Raw genomic sequence first — 27,695 nt, 5'->3', positions numbered from 1 at the left:
TAGTATAGTGTAGTGTATAGTCGTGTAGTATATAGTGTAATGTATCGTAGTCTATAGTGTAGTGTATAGTGTGTAGTGTAGTGTATAGTGTAGTGTATAGTGTAGTGTATAGTGTAGTATACTAGTTCAGCGCACACCAAATGCGTGTTGGAGAGTAAACCCACTACGACATTTACAATTATAGTGTAGTGTATAGTGTAGTGTATAGTGTGATGTTTAGTGTAGTGTATAGTGTAGTGTATAGTGTAGTGTATAGTGTAATGTTTAGTGTATAGTGTAGTGTATAGTGTAGTATACTAGTTCAGCACCACACCGATTACGTGTTGTAGAGTAAACCCACTACAACATTTACAATTCGAGTACCGTGCGACGTTTCGCCGGTAACCACAACAACGACAGCACCACCACCACCACCTAGCAGCAGCATCAGGTGACAGCCACAGACTTGTGGAGAAGTCCTCACGCTGTTTCGTTCGGGTGGTGGCGGCTTTAACGACACAACATTTGTATATTGATATGGAAGAACTCCACGACTCCAGGAAGTGGCCCCGAAGCTTGCCACAACGTAAGGGACCGTGGCCAATTACAACCAACGTCAGTTGAGCGTGGACAATTAGAGCCAAGCCGAAACATAACATATAAAAAATAATGTTAAAAAAATTTATTTTTATTATTTTTGATAGAATATAGTATTGTCATCAGTATGACATAAGTATACCAAGTTTGCAGTCGATACCACATTGATAAGTGGGTTAAAATCGAGTTACAATATTTGAGGATACAACAACGACAACAACAGACAGAGTGAGTTAAATGAAAGCGTGTGATAATAAAAACACCTCTTTTATGGATTTCATCGGTCGCGAAAGCCCGACACGGTGAAACTGCCGTGACGTCCATCACGGCCGTTCGCTCGCTCGCTCACATTCTACACTCGTGGGTGCGTGGCCCCGGCTGTCATTTGTTACGGAGCGTGCTGTTCCGGCATCTTTTGTGTACTACTACTTTTGAAAATAAAAGCTACCCATGAGCGAGCGCTGTCGCGCTGCCAAAGAACCGTTGTCGTTAGTGAAGTGAAACCGGCGGCGAATTCTCGAACGCCGCGATGTTACGTGCGTGTCGTTGCGTGTCGTCGCTGTTTATCGATGTAAACCCTCTGCAATGGACAATGTTGGTCGCGAAATGCCCTCCTGGTGCAAGTGCTGTCATGTAGGGGACGTAATGTGGAACGGCAAATGTGTGACTGTGGTTTTATATTTTTATTCTTTTCAGATCAAGGCTCTGAATGGAAAAGGAGACACATTCCCACTCGTCGGGAATTCTGGAAAGATTCTGGGAATGGTGACAACCACCTCACTGCCTCGAGTGGGACCCTGGGTTCAAGCCCTGGGTCTGGGTGTTAAATGGCTTTGTCAGAAACACTTGTGTGTGTGTGTGTGTACAATGTGTGTCTACGTGTGCATTTCACGTGGCCTCAAAGTGCACCTAGCCTGCAACAGGCGCCGTGGTGATGTCATCTTCACCTGGTGCTGAACGGATGCTGTTGTGTATTTGTGTCTATGTTCGTCCCTCTTATCTGTGCTCTAACCCTGTGTACATGTCAGTGGGACACTGCCGTGTCTCTGTGTATCTGTGTGTCTGTGTGTCTCTGTGTGACACCGCGTGTCTCTGTGTGTCTCTGTGTCTCTGTGTGTCTCTGTGTCTCTGTGTGTCTCTGTGTCTCTGTGTGTCTGTGTGACACTGCCGTGTCTCTGTGTCTCTGTGTCTCTGTGTGTCTGTGTCTGTGTGTCTCTGTGTGTCTCTGTGTGTCTGTGTGTCTGTGTGTCTCTGTGTGTCTCTGTGTCTCTGTGTGTCTCTGTGTCTCTGTGTGTCTCTGTGTCTCTGTGTGTCTGTGTGACACTGCCGTGTCTCTGTGTCTCTGTGTCTCTGTGTCTCTGTGTCTGTGTGTCTCTGTGTGTCTCTGTGTGACACCGCGTGTCTCTGTGTGTCTTTGTGTCTCTGTGTGTCTGTGTGTCTGTGTGTCTCTGTGTGTCTCTGTGTCTCTGTGTGTCTCTGTGTCTCTGTGTGTCTCTGTGTCTCTGTGTGTCTGTGTGACACTGCCGTGTCTCTGTGTCTCTGTGTCTCTGTCTCTGTGTGTCTCTGTGTCTCTGTGTGACACCGCGTGTCTCTGTGTGTCTTTGTGTCTCTGTGTGTCTGTGTGTCTGTGTGACACTGCCGTGTCTCTGTGTCTCTGTGTCTCTTTGTCTGTGTGACACCACCGTGTCTCTGTGTCTCTGTGTCTATGTGTGTCTGTGTGACACCGCGTGTCTCTGTGTGTCTCTGTGTCTCTGTGTGTCTCTGTGTCTCTGTGTGTCTGTGTGACACCGCCGTGTCTCTGTGTGTCTCTGTGTCTCTGTGTGTCTCTGTGTCTCTGTGTGTCTGTGTGACACCGCCGTGTCTCTGTGTCTCTGTGTGTCTGTGTGACACCGCCGTGTCTCTGTGTCTCTGTGTGTCTGTGTGACACCGCCGTGTCTCTGTGTCTCTGTGTCTGTGTGACACCACCGTGTCTCTCTGTGTCTGTGTCTCTGTGTGTCTCCAGGCTGTGTACGTGTCGGTGGGACACCACGTGTCCCTGTGTCTCTGTGTCTCTGTGTGTCTGTGTCTCTGTGTGTCTGTGTGACACCGCTGTGTCTCTGTGTCTCTGTGTCTGTGTGTCTGTGTGTCTGTGTGTCTCTGTGTGTGTCCAGGCTGTGCGCCCCTCGTCTCTCTGCTCTAACCCTGTGTACGTGTCGGTGGGACACCGCGTGTCCCTGTGTCTGTGTGTGTGTCTGTGTGTCTCTGTGTCTCTCTGTGTCTGTGTCTGTGTGTCTCTGTGTGTGTCCAGGCTGTACGCCCCTCGTCTCTCTGCTCTAACCCTGTGTACGTGTCGGTGGGACACCGCGTGTCTCTGTGTCTGTGTGTCTCTCTGTGTCTGTGTGTCTGTGTGTCTCTCTGTGTCTGTGTGTCTGTGTGTCTGTGTGTCTCTGTGTGTGTCCAGGCTGTGCACCCCTCGTCTCTCTGCTCTAACCCTGTGTACGTGTCGGTGGGACACCGCGTGTCTGTGTGTCTGTGTGTGTGTCTCTGTGTCTGTGTGTCTCTGTGTCTCTGTGTCTGTGTGTGTGTCTCTCTGTGTGTGTGTCTGTGTGTCTCTGTGTGTGTCCAGGCTGTGCGCCCCTCGTCTCTCTGCTCTAACCCTGTGTACGTGTCGGTGGGACACCGCGTGTCTCTGTGTCTGTGTGTCTGTGTGTGTGTCTCTCTGTGTCTGTGTGTCTCTGTGTGTGTCCAGGCTGTATGCCCCTCGTCTCTCTGCTCTAACCCTGTGTACGTGTCGGTGGGACACCGTGTGTCTGTGTGTCTGTGTGTCTCTCTGTGTCAGTGTGTCTGTGTGTCTGTGTGTCTCTGTGTGTGTCCAGGCTGTACGCCCCTCGTCTCTCTGCTCTAACCCTGTGTACGTGTCGGTGGGACACCGCGTGTCTCTGTGTCTGTGTGTCTGTGTGTGTGTCTCTCTGTGTCTGTGTGTCTCTGTGTCTCTGTGTCTGTGTGTCTGTGTGTCTCTGTGTGTGTCCAGGCTGTACGCCCCTCGTCTCTCTGCTCTAACCCTGTGTACGTGTCAGTGGGACACCGCGTGTCTCTGTGTCTGTCTCTGTGTCTTTGTGTCTCTGTCTCTGTGTGTCTCTGTGTGTCTCTGTGTGTGTCCAGGCTGTGCACCCCTCGTCTCTCTGCTCTAACCCTGTGTCTGTGTGTCTGTGTGTGTGTGTCTGTGTGTCTGTGTGTCTGTGTGTCTGTGTGTCTGTGTGTGTGTCTGTGTGTGTGTGTGTCTGTGTGTGTCCAGGCTGTGCGCCCCTCGTCTCTCTGCTCTAACCCTGTGTACGTGTCGGTGGGACACCGCGTGTCCCTGTGTCTGTGTGTGTGTCTGTGTGTCTCTGTGTCTCTCTGTGTCTGTGTCTGTGTGTCTCTGTGTGTGTCCAGGCTGTACGCCCCTCGTCTCTCTGCTCTAACCCTGTGTACGTGTCGGTGGGACACCGCGTGTCTCTGTGTCTGTGTGTCTCTCTGTGTCTGTGTGTCTGTGTGTCTGTGTGTCTCTCTGTGTCTGTGTGTCTGTGTGTCTGTGTGTCTCTGTGTGTGTCCAGGCTGTGCACCCCTCGTCTCTCTGCTCTAACCCTGTGTACGTGTCGGTGGGACACCGCGTGTCTGTGTGTCTGTGTGTGTGTCTCTGTGTCTGTGTGTCTCTGTGTCTCTGTGTCTGTGTGTGTGTCTCTCTGTGTGTGTGTCTGTGTGTCTCTGTGTGTGTCCAGGCTGTGCGCCCCTCGTCTCTCTGCTCTAACCCTGTGTACGTGTCGGTGGGACACCGCGTGTCTCTGTGTCTGTGTGTCTGTGTGTGTGTCTCTCTGTGTCTGTGTGTCTCTGTGTGTGTCCAGGCTGTATGCCCCTCGTCTCTCTGCTCTAACCCTGTGTACGTGTCGGTGGGACACCGTGTGTCTGTGTGTCTGTGTGTCTCTCTGTGTCAGTGTGTCTGTGTGTCTGTGTGTCTCTGTGTGTGTCCAGGCTGTACGCCCCTCGTCTCTCTGCTCTAACCCTGTGTACGTGTCGGTGGGACACCGCGTGTCTCTGTGTCTGTGTGTCTGTGTGTCTGTCTCTCTGTGTCTGTGTGTCTCTGTGTCTCTGTGTCTGTGTGTCTGTGTGTCTCTGTGTGTGTCCAGGCTGTACGCCCCTCGTCTCTCTGCTCTAACCCTGTGTACGTGTCGGTGGGACACCGCGTGTCTCTGTGTCTGTGTGTCTGTGTGTCTCTCTGTGTGTGTGTCTCTGTGTCTGTGTGTCTCTGTGTGTGTCCAGGCTGTACGCCCCTCGTCTCTCTGCTCTAACCCTGTGTACGTGTCGGTGGGACACTGCGTGTCTCTGTGTCTGTGTGTCTCTCTGTGTCTGTGTGTCTGTGTGTCTCTGTGTGTGTCCAGGCTGTGCACCCCTCGTCTCTCTGCTCTAACCCTGTGTACGTGTCGGTGGGACACCGTGTGTCTGTGTGTCTCTGTGTCTGTGTGTGTGTCTCTCTGTGTCTGTGTGTCTGTGTGTCTCTGTGTCTGTGTGTGTGTCTCTCTGTGTGTGTGTCTCTGTGTCTGTGTGTCTCTGTGTGTGTCCAGGCTGTACGCCCCTCGTCTCTCTGCTCTAACCCTGTGTACGTGTCGGTGGGACACCGCGTGTCCCTGGAGACGGCGGTGAGGCTGACGCTGGCCTGCTCCAAATTCCGCGTGCCGGAGCCAATCCGCCAGGTGATGAACAACATCATCGTCGCCGTCGTCGCGGTCATCAACGCTAACGTCGTCACCACCATCGCCACCACCATCGTCACCACCATCGCCACCACCATCGCCACCACCATCGCCACCACCATCGCCACCACCATCGTCACCACCATCGCCACCACCATCGCCACCACCATCGTCACCACCATCGTCACCACCATCGCCACCACCATCGTCACCACCATCCCTCAGCACCAATTTGTGTGTCTCCCCGGTGATGACACCACTCGTCTTGTTGTGGCTTGGTTCTCCAACACACCGGCGTGCTGTACTAGTATACTACACTATACACTACACTATACACTACACTATACACTATACTACTATACACTACACTACTATACACTACACTACTATACACTACACTATACACTTTACACTATACTACTATACACTACACTACTATACACTACACTACTATACACTACACTACTATACACTACACTACTATACACTACACTACTATACACTACACTACACTATACACTACACTACTATACACTACACTACTATACACTACACTACTATACACTATACACTACACTATACACTACACTATACACTACACTACTATACACTACACTACTATACACTACACTACTATACACTACACTACTATACACTACACTATACAGTATACACTACACCATACACTACACTACACACAACACTACACACTACACTATACACTACACTATAGACTACACTACACACTACACTACACTATACACTACACTATACACTATCCGGCCGCTCGCCTGCCACGCCCGCTGGTTAAACGCCTGCGAGGATGAGGCGCTCGTTGAGAAAGCAGTCCTTGTTTTTAAACCCCGTCTCGCCCGCAGGCAGACATTCGCTCCCGGGAATTCCTGCGTGAGAGATTCCCCATTCCGCAAACCCCGGCTTCCACGAGGGTCGAAGGAAGACAAAGAAGAAGAACAGGGGGAGGAGGAGGAGACGACAAAGAAGAAGAGTAGTCGTAGTTAGGAATTCCTGGGAAAGTCGCCACCGCTCCGTGGCTCTGCAAAAACCTCGACTTCCTCGGAGATGCGGGAAGTGCTTTAGCGTGCGGGCGAGGGTTGGGGCCTCCGTACCCTCGCTTGCGTGCGTTTACGTGCCTTGCCCCCCCCCCCCCCCCCCCCCCCCCCCGTTGGCCTTCGCCACGCGGCCTGTTTGGTCTCTCACTCAACTTTGCCGTCGCCAGGATTCGAAGCCCTTGCCACCCTCGGACTCGGGCGGTCGCCCTTCCCCACTGGTGGCGGCGTTGCGTTGTGACGTCATCGCGCTGTGACGTCACCGCGAGATTTCGCGACGTCATCGCCGGTCGAAAGTGATTGAGCTGAACACTGAGTGGCGGGATTTGAGGCGATCGACGTTCGTTGCTGCGAAGGGGCCCCCACTCCCCGGCGAGGCCTTGCAGGACGTGCAGGATGCCCCCCCACGGCCATGACATCAATGTGCCTCGTGTACTATTCCGAGATTCAAGGGGACCCCCTCCCTGCAACTTGCAGACGCCTCGGGAACGGGAGAAGTTCCCATGAAGTCGGTCGCCTTGTTCAGCACTTCCGATCGGTGCGAGCATTTCGGACCGGCGTTGAACTTATGGAGTCCTCTGGTCTAGCACCAATTGAGACGAGGCTCAGAGGCTCAAAAGAAAGCTGTCTCTGGTGTGGACCAATCAGCTTCAAAGACAATGCCAATATTATTATCAGAGTGTTTTTTGTTTGCATTTTGACCACACGTATTGTGGTTAATGCAAAACATGATTCATTGTAAAAAGGTTTCAGTTTTGTTGCCAGAAAAAGGGGGAAAACCCCCCTATTATGTTAAATGTTGTGGACACGAAGCAGTCGCTCGCGAACGTTCGTTGACTGCGCATTAGGCGAGGCCTGTTACTTCTCCAATCGCCGTTGGTTGAGACCGTGAGCGATCGGAGTTTAATTGTCTTAAACACGTTCCTTCGGAGTGGGCAGGTAGGAACTTGGTTGGACAGCGCATTCGTGCTCGACAGACAGACAAATAATCCCTGGTGGGCAGTGTGGAAGCTGTTGTTCCTACTGTATAAGTGTAGTGTGTCGTGTATAGTGTAGTGTGTAGGTTAAACGTTGAGTTTTATAAGGGCACCACGGGGTGACCAGCCCCAACCCACCCAGCCCCTCCCCACCCAGCCCCTCTCCACCCTATCCTCCCCACCCAGCCCCACTCTCCCCACCCAGCCCCACCCTCCCCACTGTTGTATCTATACCCTTTTTAAAAAATTAATATTAAGAATAATTCTGCCAACATATATAATTTTTTAATAGACCCGGTGGCAACTTGGGAGCAAACAAAGACGAGCGGAAAACCCGTTTCCCAACTCCACAGCAGATGCGTGCACACCTCGCTTCAAAGGCCAGAAAGCAGGAAAGAGACAGCCATCAAATGTCATAAAACCTTCCCGAATTTCACACAAGAGAAAAAAGGAGGGGGGAATTGCAAGCGGGTGTTAGGATAACACCCGCTGTTCAAAAAGCCCCCCTCACGACACAAGGACAGGCCCCACGAAGAATATATATTTATTATATTCTTAACAAAAAAAATAGCATTGACAACAAGAAAGCACAGACGGGTTTTGAACCATGTTAGTTAAACAAAGTTACCAACTTAGCCATGAAGATTAAGCAAACATTATCTATCCTCGCTCCAATTGGAAACCAGACTACAGTCTGCACCAGGGTCCTGATTCATCATTTGTTAATTAAATACGGACATTATTTACCCTTAATAATTTCTACGCGGCCGGGCCGAAGCATCAAAGAATTATTATGGCAGTCAGGGTCGCTCCTAAACAAAAAACAAATTCCCTAGGCTAAAAAAATAAGTACGAAATTAAAGTGGATCTCCTAGGGAGTTAAGGGCGGAGAAGTCTATCATAATTAACCAACAGGCAACACTCCAGGGAAAGCGAGCAGCTCACAGGCGTCTTTGTCTTCCCGAGATAAACGGCCAGAGCACACACAGAGCCGGGAAATGGCCCTCATAAAAGTTCGTGGCGAGCAGGCGACGGCTCGAGAAAGGAAATCAGATGCTTCTATAAACAAATAAATAAAACACGCGCAGTGTGCTCCAACGATGGAGCACAGACGTCTTTGTCTCCCCGCAGCACGGACAGCAAGATTTGCGCACATTTCCCCATAGGGAGATCAAACCACGATGAAATACCGTGAACACGGCTACGGCATGCCTTGAGTCACTTGCAATCAAATCACAATAATACTAAGCACCAAAAGTGTCTCATTTTAACTTCCAGACCAGGCATACGGCTTGGAGCCGCATGAGACAAAGGATAAACGCCAAGAGCGGGGGAGGGGATTATAGAGCTCGCTTAACGTGTAGGCTTTCGCGACCAATATTATTCATAATCAAAAACGTGGATTATGATTTTGTAACCTCGGTACGAACGCGAATCGTCGGTCTGGTTTAGTTTGATGACTCATGTTACGCCGGTTCGCGAGGAAGCCCCCACCCCTCCTTCCAGAATTATTGCGGGCAGCTGTGTCTTTAAAAAAACCTTTCCTCCAATAAAGCACATACAGACACACACACGACACACACAGACGGACACACACACGACACACGGACGCAGATGTGTCCACACACAACAGAAGGAAAAAGTTCCGGCCTTTGAACAACTCGAAAAAAACCAAGTGGATTTTCCCGATATAAGCCGAGGAAAAATCCATTCAACTCAGATCACCAGGGCTCAGGGCCTCCAGATCACCAGGGCTCAGGGCCCCCATCTCTCCGGGGCTCCGGCCCCCACCTCTCACCAGGGCTCCGGCCCCCATCTCATCTCGACGCCGACAATGAAGAAGCTCTTCCGTCATCCAGAATGACGATGTTCGCGGGGTAGCGACGTGCATCGACAAGCTGAGGTCTGCACCACCTAAGAAGAATCGCCACACTGAGCCGCCAAGCTGCGAGTGAAGCTGACGGAGATTACGACCGTGCAAATCTTTCGGTCGTTTTTTAACCCACTTCCCGTGATCCAATCGAGCTGACATTTTGCACACAGACTCGTTGTGCGTGAGAATTTATTTTTGTGAAATTTTTTTTTCTAAATTTGACACTTTTTAGGAAAAAATAATTATATTTAATTACCAATTGCTTAATGATGGCAGGCAATCATCTGACCCATAGGTGGCAGCCATCTCAAGCCAGAGGACGAGAGGACTCTAGCCGCCACGCATATAAAGGATTTATAGTGAAAAACTATGTTTTTACGGGTTCATTGTTTTCTTTTCAAGGCTTCCATTTTATGAAAGGAGCCACCCTCCCCCAGTTCCATTTTGTGAATGAAACATTCCCGTCTCCTCATTGGCCCGAGTCGCGGCGGTGCCCCCCTCTACCAACCCAAACCCACCGCTCCCATTGGTCGGCGCCACCAAGCCAATGGGAGGGCTCTGGTGGGGCGGGGCCATGCACGACAGACAGACAAATAATCTCTGGTGGGCAGTGTGGAACTGTTGTTCTTACCTGTATAATCTCTGGTGGTCAGTGTGGAACTGTTGTTCCTACCTGTATAATCCCTGGTGGGCAGTGTGGAACTGTTGTTCTTACCTGTATAATCTCTGGTGGTCAGTGTGGAACTGTTGTTCCTACCTGTATAATCCCTGGTGGGCAGTGTGGAACTGTTGTTCCTACCTGTAATAAGTTGGGACGTCAGCAAAAGACAAGAAAGCAGAGAGCTGTAGATGAAGAGATAACTTTACATGAAGGAGGGAGCTGCGTGTGATGGTGGATAAATTGATTTCAAAGCTTACCTGTCTCTGCGTGCTGGTTTGAAGAATGTCTGCTCCACCCTGCTAATACTGGACACGATTATTAAGCATGATAATGGTGTTGCCATACTACAGTGACATTATAAAGTACCATTATCATGAGGAAATGAGACTGGACATGAACGTATGTTGAATCGTTTAAGTCCGTTAAACAGCTGCAATACCTTTCACACGTCCTCATTACGTGATTTTGGATCATATCATTCCATTTAAAGGTATTTGATGTCAGAAAACACATTCTATCAGAATCAGATGTTTAAGTAAAACACTGAGCTAAGAAGCTATTTCCTATTGAGATGAGACTGGGCAGACAACATCAAAGGGTTTAAAATTAGAACATATTAGTTATGAAAGACAGTGTCATGAGGCACGTATAGTTTAAACATATATACTTAATAAGACACTCATCAACACTGAATTTCAAGACAGCGATGGCAGCGAGGCCAATTTGACCTTGGACGTGGGGGCCATGTCAAAGAGTTTAAACAAAAAGTCTAAAATCACTTGAATCAACAACTCCATTGACTCTCACGAACCCGTATCGGGACCATGATTGCATTAACGAGGCGCGTGGCAGTAGCTTGTCTTATACACGCCACGCCGGATCACACAATGGGAGCGCACGCGTGAAACTGCCACCATGCAATGAGTGAATCCTCGCGGTGATTGGCCTGGAGCGGAAGATGGGCAGAGACACGCGCGGGTAATTATGCCACGTGATGTAAGCTCTCTCAATGGACTCTCACCAGACTCGTATTCGAACCGTGATTGCATTCACGAGGCGCCAGCGCGCGTGGCTCGACTTAATAATGGCTGCCCACACAAAATGGCCGCGCGTGCAGGAAGCGCCACCCATTCAATTAGCGAATCCTCGCGCTGATTGGCTCGTGATGATTGCCTTATCCCTCCCACCCCCATGATTGGCCAGGGATGGGAAGGCACGCCCAAGTGATTGTACCACGTGATGCGCGCTCCCTTGTATATAAAGGAGGGCAGAACCATCATAAACTATCTGCTCCCCACGGATTTGGCTGAGAGGTAAGTGCGGACCCTAGTGTAATATGATTTGCTGTGGCCTTGTCCATCTATGTTGTAAGCGTTCGCAAAAAGTTCACTAGCGCCTCGTCTCGCTGTAATTTCTCAAGCATCCCTTCTCGGTACCATTTGTAATTCTCACCCTCCACGCATATTATCGTAATTAGGAATCTACTTTGTTCAGAGCGTCGTGTGCCAGTCTACCGGGTAACTAATTTTTTTACTGACCTGAAATCTGAGGGATTGTATGGCTTGAGCTAAAAAGTCCTGTAACACCAGCTCTGATTCACAGTTCATGGGAGTTCTCTGAATTCCGTTTTGAATCGTGGTGTTCCCCTTTATTGTTTTAAAATGTAAGACGAATAAAATGTGACCCTTGCCACAAGCCTAACAAGATTCAACACCATAATGATTATCTGGATTGTGCAATTGTGCTCTCTCTTCAGACCCTGTTGTATGTAGTTGGGCGCGTTTTTTTTCGTAACCTGCTTTAAGTTTGCTTCTGCCGTTGTATATTGGTTTGCAGTAAAGCCATTAAAGAGTAATTGCTGGTTCGGTCGCCCACATTTATCTTTAAACCGTTCCAGCTCGCCCATTCCATATTCTCACTTGCTCCGGCTAATTACCGCCTTTAAGAATGTTGTATTTTGGTTCGTAGCATAGTGTCTAAAGAAATGGGGAAACTACTTTTTATTGACCTGAAATTTGAGGGGTGTATACAGGAAGCGGACTATGCTTCAAAGTTTTATTGACATTTCATGGCAATTGTCTGAAATGCACTTAAAATTGTGTAAAATGCAAAAGTTGTCTAATTTGACACGTTTTTGCAAACCGTCCTTATCATATATTGCCCCAAGCCTAATACGATTCGACGCCTGGTGATCATCTGGATTGTGCTGGCTCTAACAGACTTCTGAGGCATTTTTCACCAGGGTGGTTCTTTCATAGGAATCTGCAAACTTAGTTTTCTTGGATCGTTATGTTTAATCTAGTTTCCCCACACCACCATCACCCGTCTGCTTCTGTTCCTATAATCCATGTAGGTCGACTGCAGCCAAGTGCCTGGATTGCCTGTCGAAGCTTTGCTTTTTCGAAGAAGAAAGGTATTTGTCCTGCTGGTCACAAATGTAGCGCGTGGTACTTGTTATGCCGCTACTGAATGATGACCTACTGTGGTCGTGTGGGTTGTGGAATGCACCATGCTTCATATCCCACTTGATTGTTGCAGCTTTTCAAATGGGGAGCGAAGGCAAAATATGAAGCTGTTTTGTTGCTCCTCTGCCTCGCAGTTCCAAGAGCATGTGCGCACTTGTGCCTAAAGCTTAATTTCTAATTGTTCCGTGGTGGGTTGTGACGTGTGCACTTTTTTCTCAAATATTGCTATAAAGATATTGACAAATCTTAAAAAGCATTTGATTTGTACAAGCGTGGCGTTTATTTTGCATACTTAAAGTGTTAAACCACATTTATCACGATTTACTTCTAATAAAGTGCCTTCCATTTAAACATGCTTGCCACGATCTCCCTTGCTTCTGTCTCTTCCAGGTATACATAATGTCGTACCCACTTACGCTGCACATCATTGGAGGCCAAGGTGGAAATGCCTTCTCGTTTGATGGAAGGAGCAATGCGGCCACACTGCAGAAACTCTCCGTGAGCGTTGGAGGCTGGCAAGTGAGGGGTGTGGAGGTGTGGCTGACTGACGGGCAAAGGCAGAAATTCGGCACCGTGGACTCCTCTGCTCAGCAGTTTGAATTCCAGTCGGGCGAGTTCATGTCGCAGCTCTCCCTGTGGGGCAATGGGGCCGGCACGCGTCTGGGTGCCATAAAGTTCAGAACGAGCTGCAACCGCGAGTTCTTTGCCAAGATGACGGACTGGGGGCTCAAGACCGAGTACAAGATCGACGTGGGCTCTGGCATCTGCTTGGGCGTTCAGGGCCGAGCAGGGGCTGACATCGACTCCATGGGCTTCCTTTTCATCAATGCTGTAAAGTCGTCGGTGATCCAAAACATGAAGTACCCAACTATGCACCAGGTTCTGCCTAACGTGCAGATGGAGGAGATTAAAGACATGGAGTACATAAACGACACCAGCGTCGTGCAGTCTCACACCTTCGAGAGCTCCAAGACGATAACCAAAAAGTCGTCGTGGTCTACGACCAACAACATCGAGTCCACCTTCAGCCTGAAGGTGTCTGCAGGCATTCCCTTAATTATGGAGGTGGAGACCGGGTTCAGCTTCACCTTGAGCTCTGAGACCACGCACGCATTGGAGAACTCTGAGGAGCGGACGGAAACTCTCTCGTTCCCTGTCTCGGTTCCTCCGCGCAAGACTGTCACTGTTGTCGCCAAAATCGGGCGTGCAAACATCGACCTCCCGTACACGGCCCTGCTGCGCATCACCTGCATGAACGGTGCTGTCTTTGACGTTCCCCTGAGTGGCGTCTACAAGGGGCTCACCTACACCAAAATGACCGCCCGTGCTTCTGAGAAATAGAGCAGCATTTTGTACCCTGTTTGATCAAATGTTCTAAAAATAATAATTATGGCTGACTATGCAATAAAAGCCTTCTGCAATGCAATTTTCTCTTTGTGGTTACATGTAAGAAATTAGCCTTTTAATGTTTTACAAATGTGGGTATTTTACCATTTGCTGTTGACAACGTATTGCTCCACTGAGCTTTATAGTTTATTCCCCATTACATGGCCATTGAATCCGATTCTGTGGCATCTCATTTTTCCACTAGATTCTAGCATTGTCAAATGACCCAAGTTATTCACAACTTAAGATTGGATTATTTTTGGCAACTGCAATACATTCCTGAACGGCCTTTTGCTGCAATTGGATGGAAATGTCCTGTCCAAACATTACCAAATACTTGGCACACTGGATATCTCGCTAATAATGCTGGGAAGCGGTTTCAAAGAATGACCAACACTTGCGCTTTAACAATGTGCAGCTTGGCCTTATGATCATTATAGGTCTCATGTCAGGGTACATGCATAGTAACGCTCCCTTGTCACACGGTGCTAAACTTCACAGTAACTACATTAGTTGCTCTGTTTTCTGGTGTTTTAGCTTGGCTGGATTGACGCTTACATTAATTATGGCGATTGCATTATACAACGGTTGCCTCTATTCCACATGGTCATGTGACAAGGTTCACGTCAATCTGGATTCAGAATCTTAACCAGTGTTAGGAATTGTAAATGCTCGCAAAGGTAAAGTGACCATTTCCTAACCAGGATATTGTGACCCGTGCCTTCAGAGCCGGGGGCCCTAAGCAATATTTGGTTGGAGGCCCCTTTGATGTATGATTTTTTTTTTCACCCACTCGCTAGCAGTGACTCGGGGGCCCTCTGCTGGCCACGGGGCCCTTTGCAATTGCAAGGGTCGCTTAGTGGCTGGGCCGGCTCTGCGTGCCTTGATCGTTAGAGGACAAGGGAGGTAGGAACTTGGTTGGACGGTGCATTCCTGCGATCTGTCACGCGGTGCTAGCTGCGTGCGGTGGTGCGTCACGTGGTGCTGAGCCTGCCCGAAGCGCTCTATGAAACACATCGAAGGCGTGGCTATGCACGACAGACAGACAAATAATCCCTGGTGGGCAGTGTGGAACTGTTGTTCCTACCTGTAACAAAGTACGTAGAGCAAAACTACTCGTGAAATAAACTTAAAATGAAGAAAACTAGTGATAGAAACATGGGGGGGGGGGAAACATAGTTTAAGCATAGAAAACAAGCAATAACGTAATGCTGCAACAGGGTTGAGATTTACGTAACGCTACAAACAATTCCACGTGATACTCGGGGTTCAATGAAAAGCAGCGTTGTGGTGGAGCGAGATCCACCCGCAGCCTTAGGGGCCGTCCATAAATGACGTCACGCACCTGGGGGGGGGGGGGGTCAGACATTTGTGACGGTGTGACGAGGGGGGGGGGTGGTTGAGTAATGTGACGTCACATCAAAATGCGCAACTTTAAATAAATATAGACAACGCGTTCTACTTAATTAAATAGACTTTTTAATAAATGTTTTCTCCTACAACATCAGAGTGCAGCGCCACATTAAATACGCACCACAATGACAATAGTTTAAAGCGATTTGAAGCATGTTTTATTTTGGGGGGGGGGGAGGGCAGAGCTTTGTGACGTCATATTTTAGGGGGGGGTCTGACTTTTTGTGGCGTCGTGTGACGAAGGGGGGTCCAAAATCGTCCAAAATCGCGTGACGTCATTTATGGACGGCCCCTAAAGGTCGTGTTTTCCGCAAGCCTGGGGGACTTTACTGGAATGCGAATTGAGACTAATGTTGCACGAATTCTAATTTGTCGTGGGATTTGAACGCAGGAGGGTGGCTTGACAGACAGCTAAACTACTCGCTACACTACACTGCTCGTGGGGATTCAACAACAAGTATAACCCGTAAAAACAAAGTTTTTCACTATAAATCCTTTATATGCGTGGCGGCTAGAGTCCTCTCGTCCTCTGGCTTGAGATGGCTGCCACCTATGGGTCAGATGATTGCATGGCAGCATTAAGCAATTGGTAATTCAATATAATATTTTTGTCCTAAAAGTGTAAAATTTTGGAAAAAAATTTTCACGAACATTAATTGTCTCGCACAACGAGTCTGTGTGCAAAATGTCAGCTCGATTGGATCACCGGAAGTGGGTTAAAAAACGAGCGAAAGATTTGCACGGTCGTAAGCAAGCAAGCGAGTGAACTTAATATAAAGGATTTAAAAATACACAACACTCAGGTAAATTCTTCACTGTCTCATGTCCCCCCCACCACGATGCATCCAGTTGTTACGACTATACAGTCGATATATGCTACCACTATAGGCCATAGATATTACTGCAGAGCGGCCAAGGACATCGTGCCTGGGGGGCAGGGGTAACAGCCCAGCCCCAGACTGCCAAGGTGCCACCTCGGCCGGCTGGACAATCTAGGCGAGGCCGAAGGCTCTGCACGGGACTAGGCCTCACCACGCCACTCTGTCAGGTGACTACTTTGTGCTATAGAGTCGATAAATACTGATATAGAGTCAGCATGTACTACTGTAGTGATAACAGATACCACCACAGTCGGTATGCACTGCTGTAATCATAGCAGGTATCACCACAGTATACACTGCTTTGATCATAGCAGGTACCACCACAGTATGCACTGCTGCAGTGAAAGCAGGTACCACCACAGTATGCACTGATGTAATCATAGCAGGTTTTTTTAAAGAGTAGTTTTGACATATTTTTAAGACCCGGGCAATTCCGGGTACTTCCTGCTAGTATGTTATAAAGGGGCCCTAAATAAATAAATAACCATAAAAAAACTTATGTTTTACTTGCATAGTAAAGTCTTTGTATTTTTTTATTTGCTATACAGCTAGATAATACGACAAATCGCTAACCTTAAACATGCAGCCGTTCATAAAAGTTGAAGGCTGTATAGTACTATAGTAATTGAGCAAGTGCAGAGTCACTGAACCTTTGTAACAACATATGCTACAGGCCCCACACTAGCTTAATCCGGCACTGGGTAAAGTGTGAGTACTCCCACCTCTTCCAAGACGTCTGGCCCAGCGTGGAAGAGTAGGCCAAATACCTAGCACTCTAGAGCTGGGGGGGCTGCACTCACGTCGGTAGTGCTGCGAGCGACCGATTCGCTGGAAATAGATTTGAGAATGAGTGGCTCTGTGATGGTTAATGTCTTAAAAGTGTCAGTCTGCTTGATTGTCCATGCGAGGTGTCGTGACACCAATCTTAAGAAGCCAGGGTGAGGCCACGTGGGTTGTTTGGACTGCCTGATGTTGTTCAGCTCCCTCTGGAGCAGTGGGGGTTCTTCTTAACCATTCACAGTAGAAGTTCCAACGCATATTCTAGACGGTCAAACTCTTGCTCTACGTATTTTTTTTTTACTCTGGAAGTTCTAACGCCAAATCCCAGGTGGTTCCATCTCTTCGCGTCTGAACTCGTGCCATAGACTTCTTCTTCACCTGGAGGTGCATCGCGCACCACCTGGGGCTGCGAGATGCCCTTTCTGGGATGGGGGGGGGGGGGGGTAGCGAGACGTGGCCAAATCTTTGTTCGAAGGTAAATAATCGAAAACACGAATTAAGAACGGGCGCGTAAGTTACAACTTACTTTCACTATACAGGTTATTTTTTTTGGGTAGGATCGCGTAAATGTATAAATGTGTCGTTAAACCTGCCACCACCCGACACAACCAATTAATAAGGGGTTGTCACGTAAACAGAACGTGGCAATTTAACGACACGTTTATATATTTACGCGATCTGACTCCAAAAAAAAACCTGTATTACGGATGGCATTGGTCGCGAAAGCCTACGACGCATTAAACAACTTACTTTGTTCCATCAAACCCCATGTGGCTTTATTAACATTGTACACTGTTCTACGATTAAGAGCCAAACGGGGTACAAGGCTGCAGTCGATGCTAAGAGCCACTGGCTCTAGAGCAGCTTTCCTAGAGCTCCAGTGGAGGCCCTTCCGCTGGCAGCGATGCGAGCGAGCACTTATGTTTTATTTTAATTATTTTCTTATTATTTCCATTATACGTGGCTTTACCGAGAGAACCAAGAAGATGAATCCCTGCAGTCACGAAAGCTTTAAATCGAAATTTTGCACGAACTCAATGGGAACACTCATCAGGTGCACGCATTTACCTCCAACCATGCCGCACGCTTGTGTAGTGACTCACTTCGGAGACGGGGTTCGTGAAGGCACCTTCTTTATTATACACGTCGGGGAACGACAGACACCCTACGTGCTGACACACTCGTCACACACACATCCGTCTCTGCTGACGGCACTGGCTAGCTCGTACAGCTGGCAGGCTTCCTCGCTAGCGGCGGCGTCTAAGGGTGGTCGAGACGGCGTAGGAGACGAACGGCGAGGGGGGGTCCACTTCCAACAACAGCCCCGAGCTCTCGTCCCCGGGCCACCTTTTATCCTCCCGCCCGGCGTGGCCTCGCTCCGCCCTCACCACGCCCCCTTTCTGGAACCTACTAAAGCGATACTTTGACTTTCGTCGCTTCGCTCTTTCGGCCGTTTTCAATTGTGACCACATTTCAAATTTCGTCCACGTGGCTCTCCTCTTTCGTCCGATTTCGTCCCCAAACCTTCCACGGCGTTCGTGCCACGCGCCAATCTTTTTAGTTCAGTCTTTGAATAGAATTCGTTCAGTGAGCATCTCTTATATTTGTGTTTATTTATAGATTATTAATACCGTGCTTATTTCTGATTATACTGCAAACAATCCATAATTATTTTTGTGATAACAGTATAACACTACAGTGTTTACTGACGCAAGAGTAAAAATATTTCAAGGTATCACTTAGTTTAGTTTATTTATTACGTTTATTTTTCTTTTATTTCTTAGGTTTCGCACGCATGTGTTATATAGTTACTGTAGTTATTCTGCATGTACGGTTTTATATTTACTGTAGTTATTTGCATGTTACCATTTTTCGCAGGCCAAAATAAATGTGCAAGGCTAAATAGAGGCTCTGCTTTGCCATTTGTCCATTTTCTGACGTTCGTTCGTGCTCTGGTCCCTGGCCAGACGAAAGTTGCAAAGTATTCCTGTAGCAGCCTCCTGGGCTTCCAGAAGGACCCCTCCCTGAGCTTCTCTTTAGTTCTCATCACCCCTCACCCCCGTATAAACTCCCTCTGCTGACGTGTCGCTTCTCTGCTGTCAGTACCACTTTTCCGTCAGCAGGCAGCGTTATTACACTACACTTGTACAATGTACCAATTCGACCTCGTCGCATCGTCCGATACGTAGATTCTTCAACAAGAAAAGGGTCGAGGGGAAATGGTGAACGACGTTTGTAAACGGTGTAACATCAGTCTCTGTTGTAAATGTTTACGCTATGTATACTTCAACACATGAATAAAAATACGCGAGTTTGTGAGCGAATCTGCATACAATGTATAAAGTCGCACATCCTCGATTAAATGTGCTCTTTTTAACAAAATACAGCCTTAATAAAATATTCGTGCAGGCAAATTTGTGTAAAGATCTTCCTTATGGTGGCGATGATGATGGTGATGGTGGTGATGATGGTGATGATGACGGTGATGGTGGTGATAATGATGGTGATGGTGGTAATGATGCTGCTACTACTGCTGTTGCTACTGCTGCTGTTGCTACTACTGCTGCTGCTACTACTGCTGCTACTACTACTGCTGCTGTTGCTACTACTGCTGCTGCTGCTACTGTTGCTACTACTGCTGCTGCTACTGCTGCTACTACTGTTGTCGCTACTACTGCTACTACTGCTACTGCTGTTGCTACTGCTGCTACTGTTGCTACTACTGCTACTGTTGTTGCTACTACTGCTGCTGCTACTACTGCTGTTGCTACTGCTGTTACTGCTGCTACTACTGCTACTGCTGCTACTACTGTTGTTGCTACTACTGCTGCTGCTATTACTGCTGTTGCTACTGCTGTTGCTACTACTGCTACTGTTGTTGCTACTACTGCTGCTGCTACTACTGCTGCTACTTCTACTGCTGCTGCTACTACTGCTGCTACTACTACAGCTGCTACTGCTGCTGCTACTACTGCTGTTGCTACTGCTGCTGCAACTGTGATGCCGCCGCCGCGAAGCCGTTCGGCAGGCACCAAATCCCCGACCTCGCCACCACCAAGCAACGGAGCCGACACCGCGTCCCCCTCACCTCACCTCACATGCACACACCCGCACTCATTCCCCCCCCCCATAGAGCTCCGAGGGGAGGTCGCCTGGCCGACCGGTTTTTATCCGAGAGACCCTTATCGGGATTAATTCTCACGGTTTCCGGCGATCAGGGAATTGGATGACCTCCCCCGTGCTACGTGGCACCGCGGCGCTGCGGCCGGCCTTAATATGGTGTCGTTGCGGCGTGGGGCATTCGGCCACCGCGGTTGAGGCGCATTTCCCCCCACACACACCCCCACGAGTCGACGGGGCAAGCAGGGGAGGCACGGGACAGCATGAATAGCGGGATCACAGGGGCTGTTGCGCATAGTCATGGAGGGTTGGGATAATTGCGCTTGAGCGCGCAGGCCCCATTGTTAGGAAGGGTAAGGGATTAATTAGGATTTACGCCTTGCACGCAGCACACTGATTAGCATATCAACAGCGCCCAGAACCGCCGTGCGCGTGCCAGAGGATCGCGAGCCCATTGTTTAGCGCAGCATCCCCTTTGAGGTAGGGAGGATAAATAGAGGGGCGCAGAGGGGAAATAGCTCTCTTCTCTCCAGGCCAGCGGATCAGCAGCAGCTCCAGCCAGCGACCCGGACGTCCGTGCGACGCATCGAGGTACGCTGTTAGCGCAGAGAGCAGCGAACCTCCGCGAGCACCAAACAGTAAGTGGGGAGGTGAAGTAGGGTAGCGTAAGCCGATAAATAGGGAATAGGTACAGGTTTGGGTGGAATAGGCCAGCCTCGTCGACTCACTGATTCAACATCAATTCGCAGGTAACATATAATAAATCATTAATAGCGAAGCGTGGTCTCGCGTGATCTTGTCGTGCAGTGTGAGCGTGTGGGTGCGCGTGTGTACGCAGTGATCCTGTAGTGCTGCGGCTCGCCTCGGGGGAGCGCTGCGCAGAGCGGTGCGAGAGTGGGTGTCGTGTGTGCTCACTCCGTGTGTGATACAGGTGCGCGATCGTAACTTGAGTAGTCCGTGTGGAGTTGGAGTGCACGAAGCGGTGTGTGTGTGCGTACGTTCGTTACGTGTCGGATACGGATGCGCATTGGGAACGTGCCGCACAGGGCTATACTGCGAGCACGGCGTTTGATTGACGATGATGTGCGCACGTATGCTCGCAGCGTGGGAGCGCGGCGCGAGGCTGTAACAGTAGGGGCGTCGCGTTCGAATGCCGGCGAAACCGTAGCGGGTAATAGGGAGGTGGGGTAACGTAAACGAAATAGGGGATGCAGGCGGGAGAGACCCCGGGGGCCAACGGCCCCCACATATTGGTGTCAGAAACGGGACGATCCCCCGCACCCCCAAGGGAAAGAGGCCCCCCAACCCAGATTAAAATCAAATGCACATTTACGGGCAAAGGAATTCCATCATGGAAATCGTTTGCCCGCAGCATCAGGGGGGCTAAAAAGGTTAATGGGTGGACAGATGAGGAGGCGTTGCAGCAGTTAGAACTACATTTAGATGGACGGGCAGCTGACTTTGTGGAAGCTTTGCCCGCAAGCGCTCAAACTCATTGGGAGAAACTAATGTGCCAACTCGAAGAGCGCTTCGGCAAGTATGATGAGGAGGAGGCGCAGGCGGCATTAGAGGCACGCCGCCGCCAACCCGGCGAAGATTTACGAGATTATGCCGAGGACATACGCATGTTGACCCAGCTCGCGTACCCGGAGTACGAGGCAAAAATAATTGAGGGCCTCGCCGCCGGGAAGGTCCAGCGATATTTGGCACACACCCCGTGGTGGCAGCCAAATGTCGACGGTGCACGCCTCTCCTTTGACACCCTCGTCAAGCGTGCGCGCAAATGCGAGAAACTCTCGGGTGAGCGCGCGCAGCCTCGAGGGAGGGGACGAGAGTGCGCCGTAGCGAGCCTACTCTCCGACGAGGAGGAAGAGCTCGCCACCGCAGTAAGGGGACGGGCAAGGGAGCCCCAGAGACCCAGCGAAACAACTCCGGGGTGGGTATCTGGGTTACAGGCAAGTATGGGAGATATGATAAACCAAGTAGGTGAGAGGGTAACCCACGTAGGTGAGAATATGACCAAGCTGCAATCCTCCGTTGAGACCATCCGATCCGAGATGGGGGAACTAGACTCCACGGTAGGAGGGCTAACTGGAAGAATAGCCCGACTAGAAGCAGAGTATGAGCAGCAGCGCACTGGGGGAGGAGGGAGTGGGCAGAGAGCCCACTACGGAGCCGCCACCCCTCCCCGGACGTGTTATGTGTGCGATCGGCGAGGGCACCTCAGGAGGGACTGTCCTCAGGTCGCCCGAGCTAGACAAGAGCTAAGGTCAAACACTAAGGCCCCCCTAGAGAGGGGACCACCGGGGGGTGAAATCGACGTAGCCCGACACAAACAAGCTGTGAGAATAATGGCGAGCGAGGGATCTCCACACAGGTTCCAGCAACAACGCCCAGAGAAACTGTGACTCCTGGCGACTGGCTACGGGAGCTGGTGGCAGGAATCACGGGGGCCACGTCGCTGGTGGAAGGGGAGGTAAACGGAGTGCGTACCCGAATCCTGCTGGACACGGGGGCGGTGGCCTCGCTCGTGAGCGCAGCGCACTGCAGCGCGATCGGGGTCGACGTGCGTCACCTGCAGGCACCGGACCGCGCGCTGCACACGGCGAGCGGAGCCGGAATGGGGTTGCTGGGGAGAACCACCCTAGAGGTCCGCATAGGCAGTCAGGTGTGCACCCAGGAGTTCTACGTGTCGAGTGCGTTGTGTCACGAGTGTATCGCAGGTACCGACCTCTTAGAACGGCTGGGACTCAACGTGCAACCCCGCCAGCGATGCGCCACCGTGGAGAGCGACGGCGAGCGGATACCGTTCCTGGGACGAGAACCAACGCGCCTCCGCTTTGCACCTGTGGCCGCTATCCTGGCGACGGCAGTCACCATCGGGCCGCTCACCGAGATGCTGGTGCCGGTGGCAACATCCCCCACCGACCCCGCGCTCCGACCATCAGGGGAGGTAATGCTGACTCCTCACCCGGAGTTGGCAAAACGGTATGGGATCGTGGGATCCGCCACGTTGGTAAACGCAGATGGGGACCGATTGTTTATGCGGATGTTTAACCCCCACAGTACTCCAGCGATACTGCGACGGCGCACCCCGATAGCCACCGTACACCCCCTGCACGCACGCCACTCTAACGACTCGGTGTTCGCACTATGGGCTGAGGACCCCGGTCGTCCTGAGGGTGAGCAGGACCTGGCCTGGCGAGTCGGCCCGACTCCCCGAGCCGAGGTCGTTCCCCTGCTCGACGCGTTACATGTACCATGGGCGGACTTACCTAAGGGAGAGGCCGATCGGCTGCGCGAGTTACTGCGGGAGTATGCCGACGTGTTCAGCGAACATGACTCGGACGTTGGTCGGACCGACCTTGTTAAGCACCAAATTGACACCGGTGCAGCCCGACCCATCAAACTCCCTGCATACCGAGTGGGCGCACCCGAACGCACCCAGATCAAAGAGGCGGTTGGGGACATGCTTCGCGATAACATAATTCAGCCCTCGGCGAGCCCCTGGTCAGCCCCGGTGGTACTAGTAACGAAAAAGGATGGGTCAACCCGGTTCTGCGTCGATTACCGTAAATTGAACGCAGTCACGCTCGGCGACGCCTTCCCCATACCCCGCATCGACGACACTTTTGACAGCCTCGCCGGAGCGCGATATTTTTCCACCCTCGATCTCGCGTCCGGGTACTGGCAGGTGGAGATGGCGGAGGAGGATCGGTCAAAAACCGCCTTCACCACCCCGATGGGACTATTCGAGTTTCGAGTACTCCCGTTCGGACTCACCAATGCGCCCGCGACGTTCCAGCGGCTGATGGAGTTGGTGATGCGGGGTTTGCAATGGGAACAGTGCCTGATTTACTTGGACGATGTGATCGTGTTCAGTAGATCTTTGTCTGAGCATTGGTCCAGGCTACGAGAGGTGTTCCAGCGACTGCGAACGGCTCATCTCAAGCTCAAGCCACGCAAGTGTTACATCGCACAACGCGAGGTGGGGTACCTCGGGCATCGCGTCAGCGAGGCAGGCGTGCGTACCGATCCGGAGAAGGTGCGTGCCGTAGTGGATTGGCCGCGGCCGAGGAACCTGACGGAGATCAGATCATTTTTGGGGCTCCCCACCTATTATCGTCGATTTGTAAAGGGATTCAGCGAGATTGCACGCCCCCTCACCCAACTCACCTCCCCTAAGCACCCCTATCAGTGGACGGGGGCCTGCCAGACGGCCTTCACCACTCTCAAAGACCACCTCACCCACGCCCCCACCCTCGCTTTCCCCGATTTTACCACCAATTTTATTTTGGACACCGACGCCTGCAGCAGCGGGCTGGGCGCGGTGTTGTCACAGGTACAGGATGGGACGGAACGAGTCATCGCGTACGCCAGCCGGACCCTGAGTGGGGCCGAGCTGAACTATTGCGTGACCCACCAAGAGTTGTACGCCGTGATTTTCGCATGTAAGCAGTTCCGGCCGTATTTGTACGGCAGGAGATGTCGCGTACGCACTGACCATTATGCTCTTCAGTTCCTTCTTACATTCAAGGAGCCGCGGGGGCAGATGGCCCGTTGGTTGGCGCATTTGCAGGAGTACAACCTGCAAATCGAGTATCGGGCTGGCCGGACGCATGCAAACGCGGACGCCTTGTCGAGGCGGCCCACGGTGTACGCCGAGACAAGGGCGGAGGAGGCCTGCCCCTGCTTCACGGGGGGACGCTGCCGGCAAGCAACGGACCCCCGAGAGGCCGCGGCCACTGACCCCCCCCCCCCAGCGAGAGAGAGTGCAGTGTGCGCCACAGAGGCCCTCACGGGTGGCACCGAGGATCCCGTCGACCGCCCGGCAAGCGCGGGACCCGCGGCTCGGGACCCGATCGGACGGATCCAGGAGGACGTCGGCTGCGCCTTCCCGGGCCTGAACGACGAGCAGCTGAGACAGACCCAGCAGCGAGATCCGGATCTGGCGGCCGTGGAGGCGGCACTGCGGGAGGAAAAGAGCGCCCTACCAGGACCCTGGAGCGGTTTGTATGCCCGGTTGTGTGTGCAGAACGGAGTGGTACGGGAGTTAACCGAGGCCGGCCAGCCGGGGTGCATCTGTGTTCCTGCCCAGGTGCGACCCCAGCTGCTACGGCTGGTGCATGACCACCCACTCGGGGGCCACGATGGGGAACGACGCACTCGAGAGACCCTGCGTCGCCAGTATCTCTGGCCCAAATTGGCACAAGACGTAGCGGCCTGGGTACAGGGCTGCCGCGCCTGTCAGCAGTGCGGGCCGAAACCGGCACGATACCAGGTACCCCTAAGGCCGTTCCGCGTCAGCCGCACGAATCAGCTGGTCAGGATCGATCTACAGGGGCCATTCCCATGATCCCATCGAGGCAACCGGTATATTCTAGTCGCAGTAGAGTATTTCACCCGCTACCCCGTGGCAGTGGCCATCCCTGATAAAACGGCCTTGGTGGTGGCCCGGGCATTCGTGGAACATTACGTACTCAAGCACGGGATCCCGGAACGAGTCCTCACCGACCAGGGTAGCGAGTTCGAGGCCGAGCTGTTCCAGGCACTGTGCCGAGAATTCGGAATCCAGAAGGACCGAACCACAGCGTACCACCCCCAAGCGAACGGTATGGTAGAGCGCATGAATCAGACCCTAGCGGGGAAACTCAAACGTATGGCGGCCGCAAATCAACGGGATTGGGATGAACACCTCCCCTACGCCCTTTTCGCCTACGCCACCACCGTACACACGTCGACGGGACAAACCCCGTTTTTAATGATGTTCGGCCGTGAGTCCCGTTTACCCGCAGATCTGCTATTCGGCGTCCCTTCCCCCCAGCCGGAGGAGGGAAGCCGCCCCGTGGAACACCTGTTGGAGACGCTGCGAGAAGCCCGAGGCCGAGCATACCCGCAAGGGGAAGCCGCGCATCGGCGGCAGGAACAGGGCACCCGACCCCGCATGGAACCCCCCTTATTCCTGACAGGCACTAAGGTGTGGCTACACACCCCTCGCGTCGGGGCCGGGCAGGTGGGGAAACTGACGACCTACTGGCGGGGACCCTGGACCGTGGTGCGGCAGATATCCCCCTGGACGGTACTAATTTATGGCGGGGAGAGGGGTCGAGAGACGGTGGTCAATGTCCGCCGCTTAAAACCATGGAAAGCGGCCCCGGCGAGAGAGGACTCCGTCACCCGAAAGCCCCAAAATCCCGGAGTACCCGCACCCCTCGTTTTGGGGGGCCTCGCACACTACATGGGCCCCGCCGGGCCCCCGAGACGCCCCGATCCAGTCCGGAGACGGCGCGGACGACGGCCACTAAACCCTTCCGCTGCTGAGTTTGTGCCCCAGCCCACAGGTGCCGGAGGACGGGGAGAGCCGCTGGAGTGGAGGAGGAGACCGCCGCAGGAGCTACAGAGGACGGAACCACCCGCCCCGAGGCCAGCCACCAGGTCCGGACGGATCCCCCGGACCCCGCAACGTTTCCTCGTGGGCGCGGCCCAAGCGAGGTGCTCCAGTCAACCCGGGACGGGGACTGGCACCTCGGGGGGCTATGTGATGCCGCCGCCGCGAAGCCGTTCGGCAGGCACCAAATCCCCGACCTCGCCACCACCAAGCAACGGAGCCGACACCGCGTCCCCCTCACCTCACCTCACATGCACACACCCGCACTCATTTCCCCCCCCCATAGAGCTCCGAGGGGAGGTCGCCTGGCCGACCGGTTTTTATCCGAGAGATCCTTATCGGGATTAATTCTCACGGTTTCCGGCGATCAGGGAATTGGATGACCTCCCCCGTGCTACGTGGCACCGCGGCGCTGCGGCCGGCCTTAATATGGTGTGGTCGCGGCGTGGGGCATTCGGCCACCGCGGTTGAGGCGCATTTCCCCCCACACACACCCCCACGAGTCGACGGGGCAAGCAGGGGAGGCACGGGACAGCATGAATAGCGGGATCACAGGGGCTGTTGCGCATAGTCATGGAGGGTTGGGATAATTGCGCTTGAGCGCGCAGGCCCCATTGTTAGGGAGGGCAAGGGATTAATTAGGATTTACGCCTTGCACGCAGCACACTGATTAGCATATCAACAGCGCCCAGAACCGCCGTGCGCGTGCCAGAGGATCGCGAGCCCATTGTTTAGCGCAGCATCCCCTTTGAGGTAGGGAGGATAAATAGAGGGGCGCAGAGGGGAAATAGCTCTCTTCTCTCCAGGCCAGCGGATCAGCAGCAGCTCCAGCCAGCGACCCGGACGTCCGTGCGACGCATCGAGGTACGCTGTTAGCGCAGAGAGCAGCGAACCTCCGCGAGCACCAAACAGTAAGTGGGGAGGTGAAGTAGGGTAGCGTAAGCCGATAAATAGGGAATAGGTACAGGTTTGGGTGGAATAGGCCAGCCTCGTCGACTCACTGATTCAACATCAATTCGCAGGTAACATATAATAAATCATTAATAGCGAAGCGTGGTCTCGCGTGATCTTGTCGTGCAGTGTGAGCGTGTGGGTGCGCGTGTGTACGCAGTGATCCTGTAGTGCTGCGGCTCGCCTCGGGGGAGCGCTGCGCAGAGCGGTGCAAGAGTGGGTGTCGTGTGTGCTCACTCCGTGTGTGATACAGGTGCGCGATCGTAACTTGAGTAGTCCGTGTGGAGTTGGAGTGCACGAAGCGGTGTGTGTGTGCGTACGTTCGTTACGTGTCGGATACGGATGCGCATTGGGAACGTGCCGCACAGGGCTATACTGCGAGCACGGCGTTTGATTGACGATGATGTGCGCACGTATGCTCGCAGCGTGGGAGCGCGGCGCGAGGCTGTAA

The 27,695-nt window shown here is 52.0% G+C and overlaps 2 protein-coding genes across 2 annotated transcripts in view; both read left to right on the top strand.

Moving 5' to 3' along the window:
- The window catches only part of ENDOV (endonuclease V), a 20,560-nt gene extending 8,994 nt beyond the window's left edge, over positions 1-11,566 (top strand). Inside the window, 4 exon segments of the mRNA XM_061577228.1 lie at positions 1,273-1,341; positions 5,154-5,282; positions 6,161-6,211; positions 6,213-11,566. Coding sequence (XP_061433212.1) covers positions 1,273-1,341; positions 5,154-5,282; positions 6,161-6,211; positions 6,213-6,302 — 339 coding nt within the window. The 3' untranslated portion in view covers positions 6,303-11,566.
- Positions 11,567-11,736: 170 nt separating this feature from the next.
- On the top strand, positions 11,737-13,666 carry LOC133358779 (aerolysin-like protein). Its single transcript, XM_061577227.1, has 2 exons — positions 11,737-12,273; positions 12,716-13,666. Exon 2 carries the CDS (start codon positions 12,725-12,727, stop codon positions 13,664-13,666), a length of 942 nt encoding a protein of 313 aa, XP_061433211.1. The 5' UTR covers positions 11,737-12,273; positions 12,716-12,724.
- The last annotated feature ends 14,029 nt before the right edge of the window (positions 13,667-27,695 follow it).

The sequence above is a fragment of the Lethenteron reissneri genome, chromosome 63, assembly GCF_015708825.2.
Source record: "Lethenteron reissneri isolate LAM-NWPU_2019-01 chromosome 63, ASM1570882v1, whole genome shotgun sequence".
Taxonomy (NCBI): Eukaryota; Metazoa; Chordata; class Hyperoartia; order Petromyzontiformes; family Petromyzontidae; genus Lethenteron; species Lethenteron reissneri.
This window is presented reverse-complemented; position numbering and strand designations above follow the sequence as displayed.

Excerpts from the sequence above, each read along its gene's own strand:
- LOC133358779 (XM_061577227.1), top strand. The coding sequence starts at position 12,725 with ATGTCGTACCCACTTACGCTGCACATCATTGGAGGCCAAGGTGGAAAT.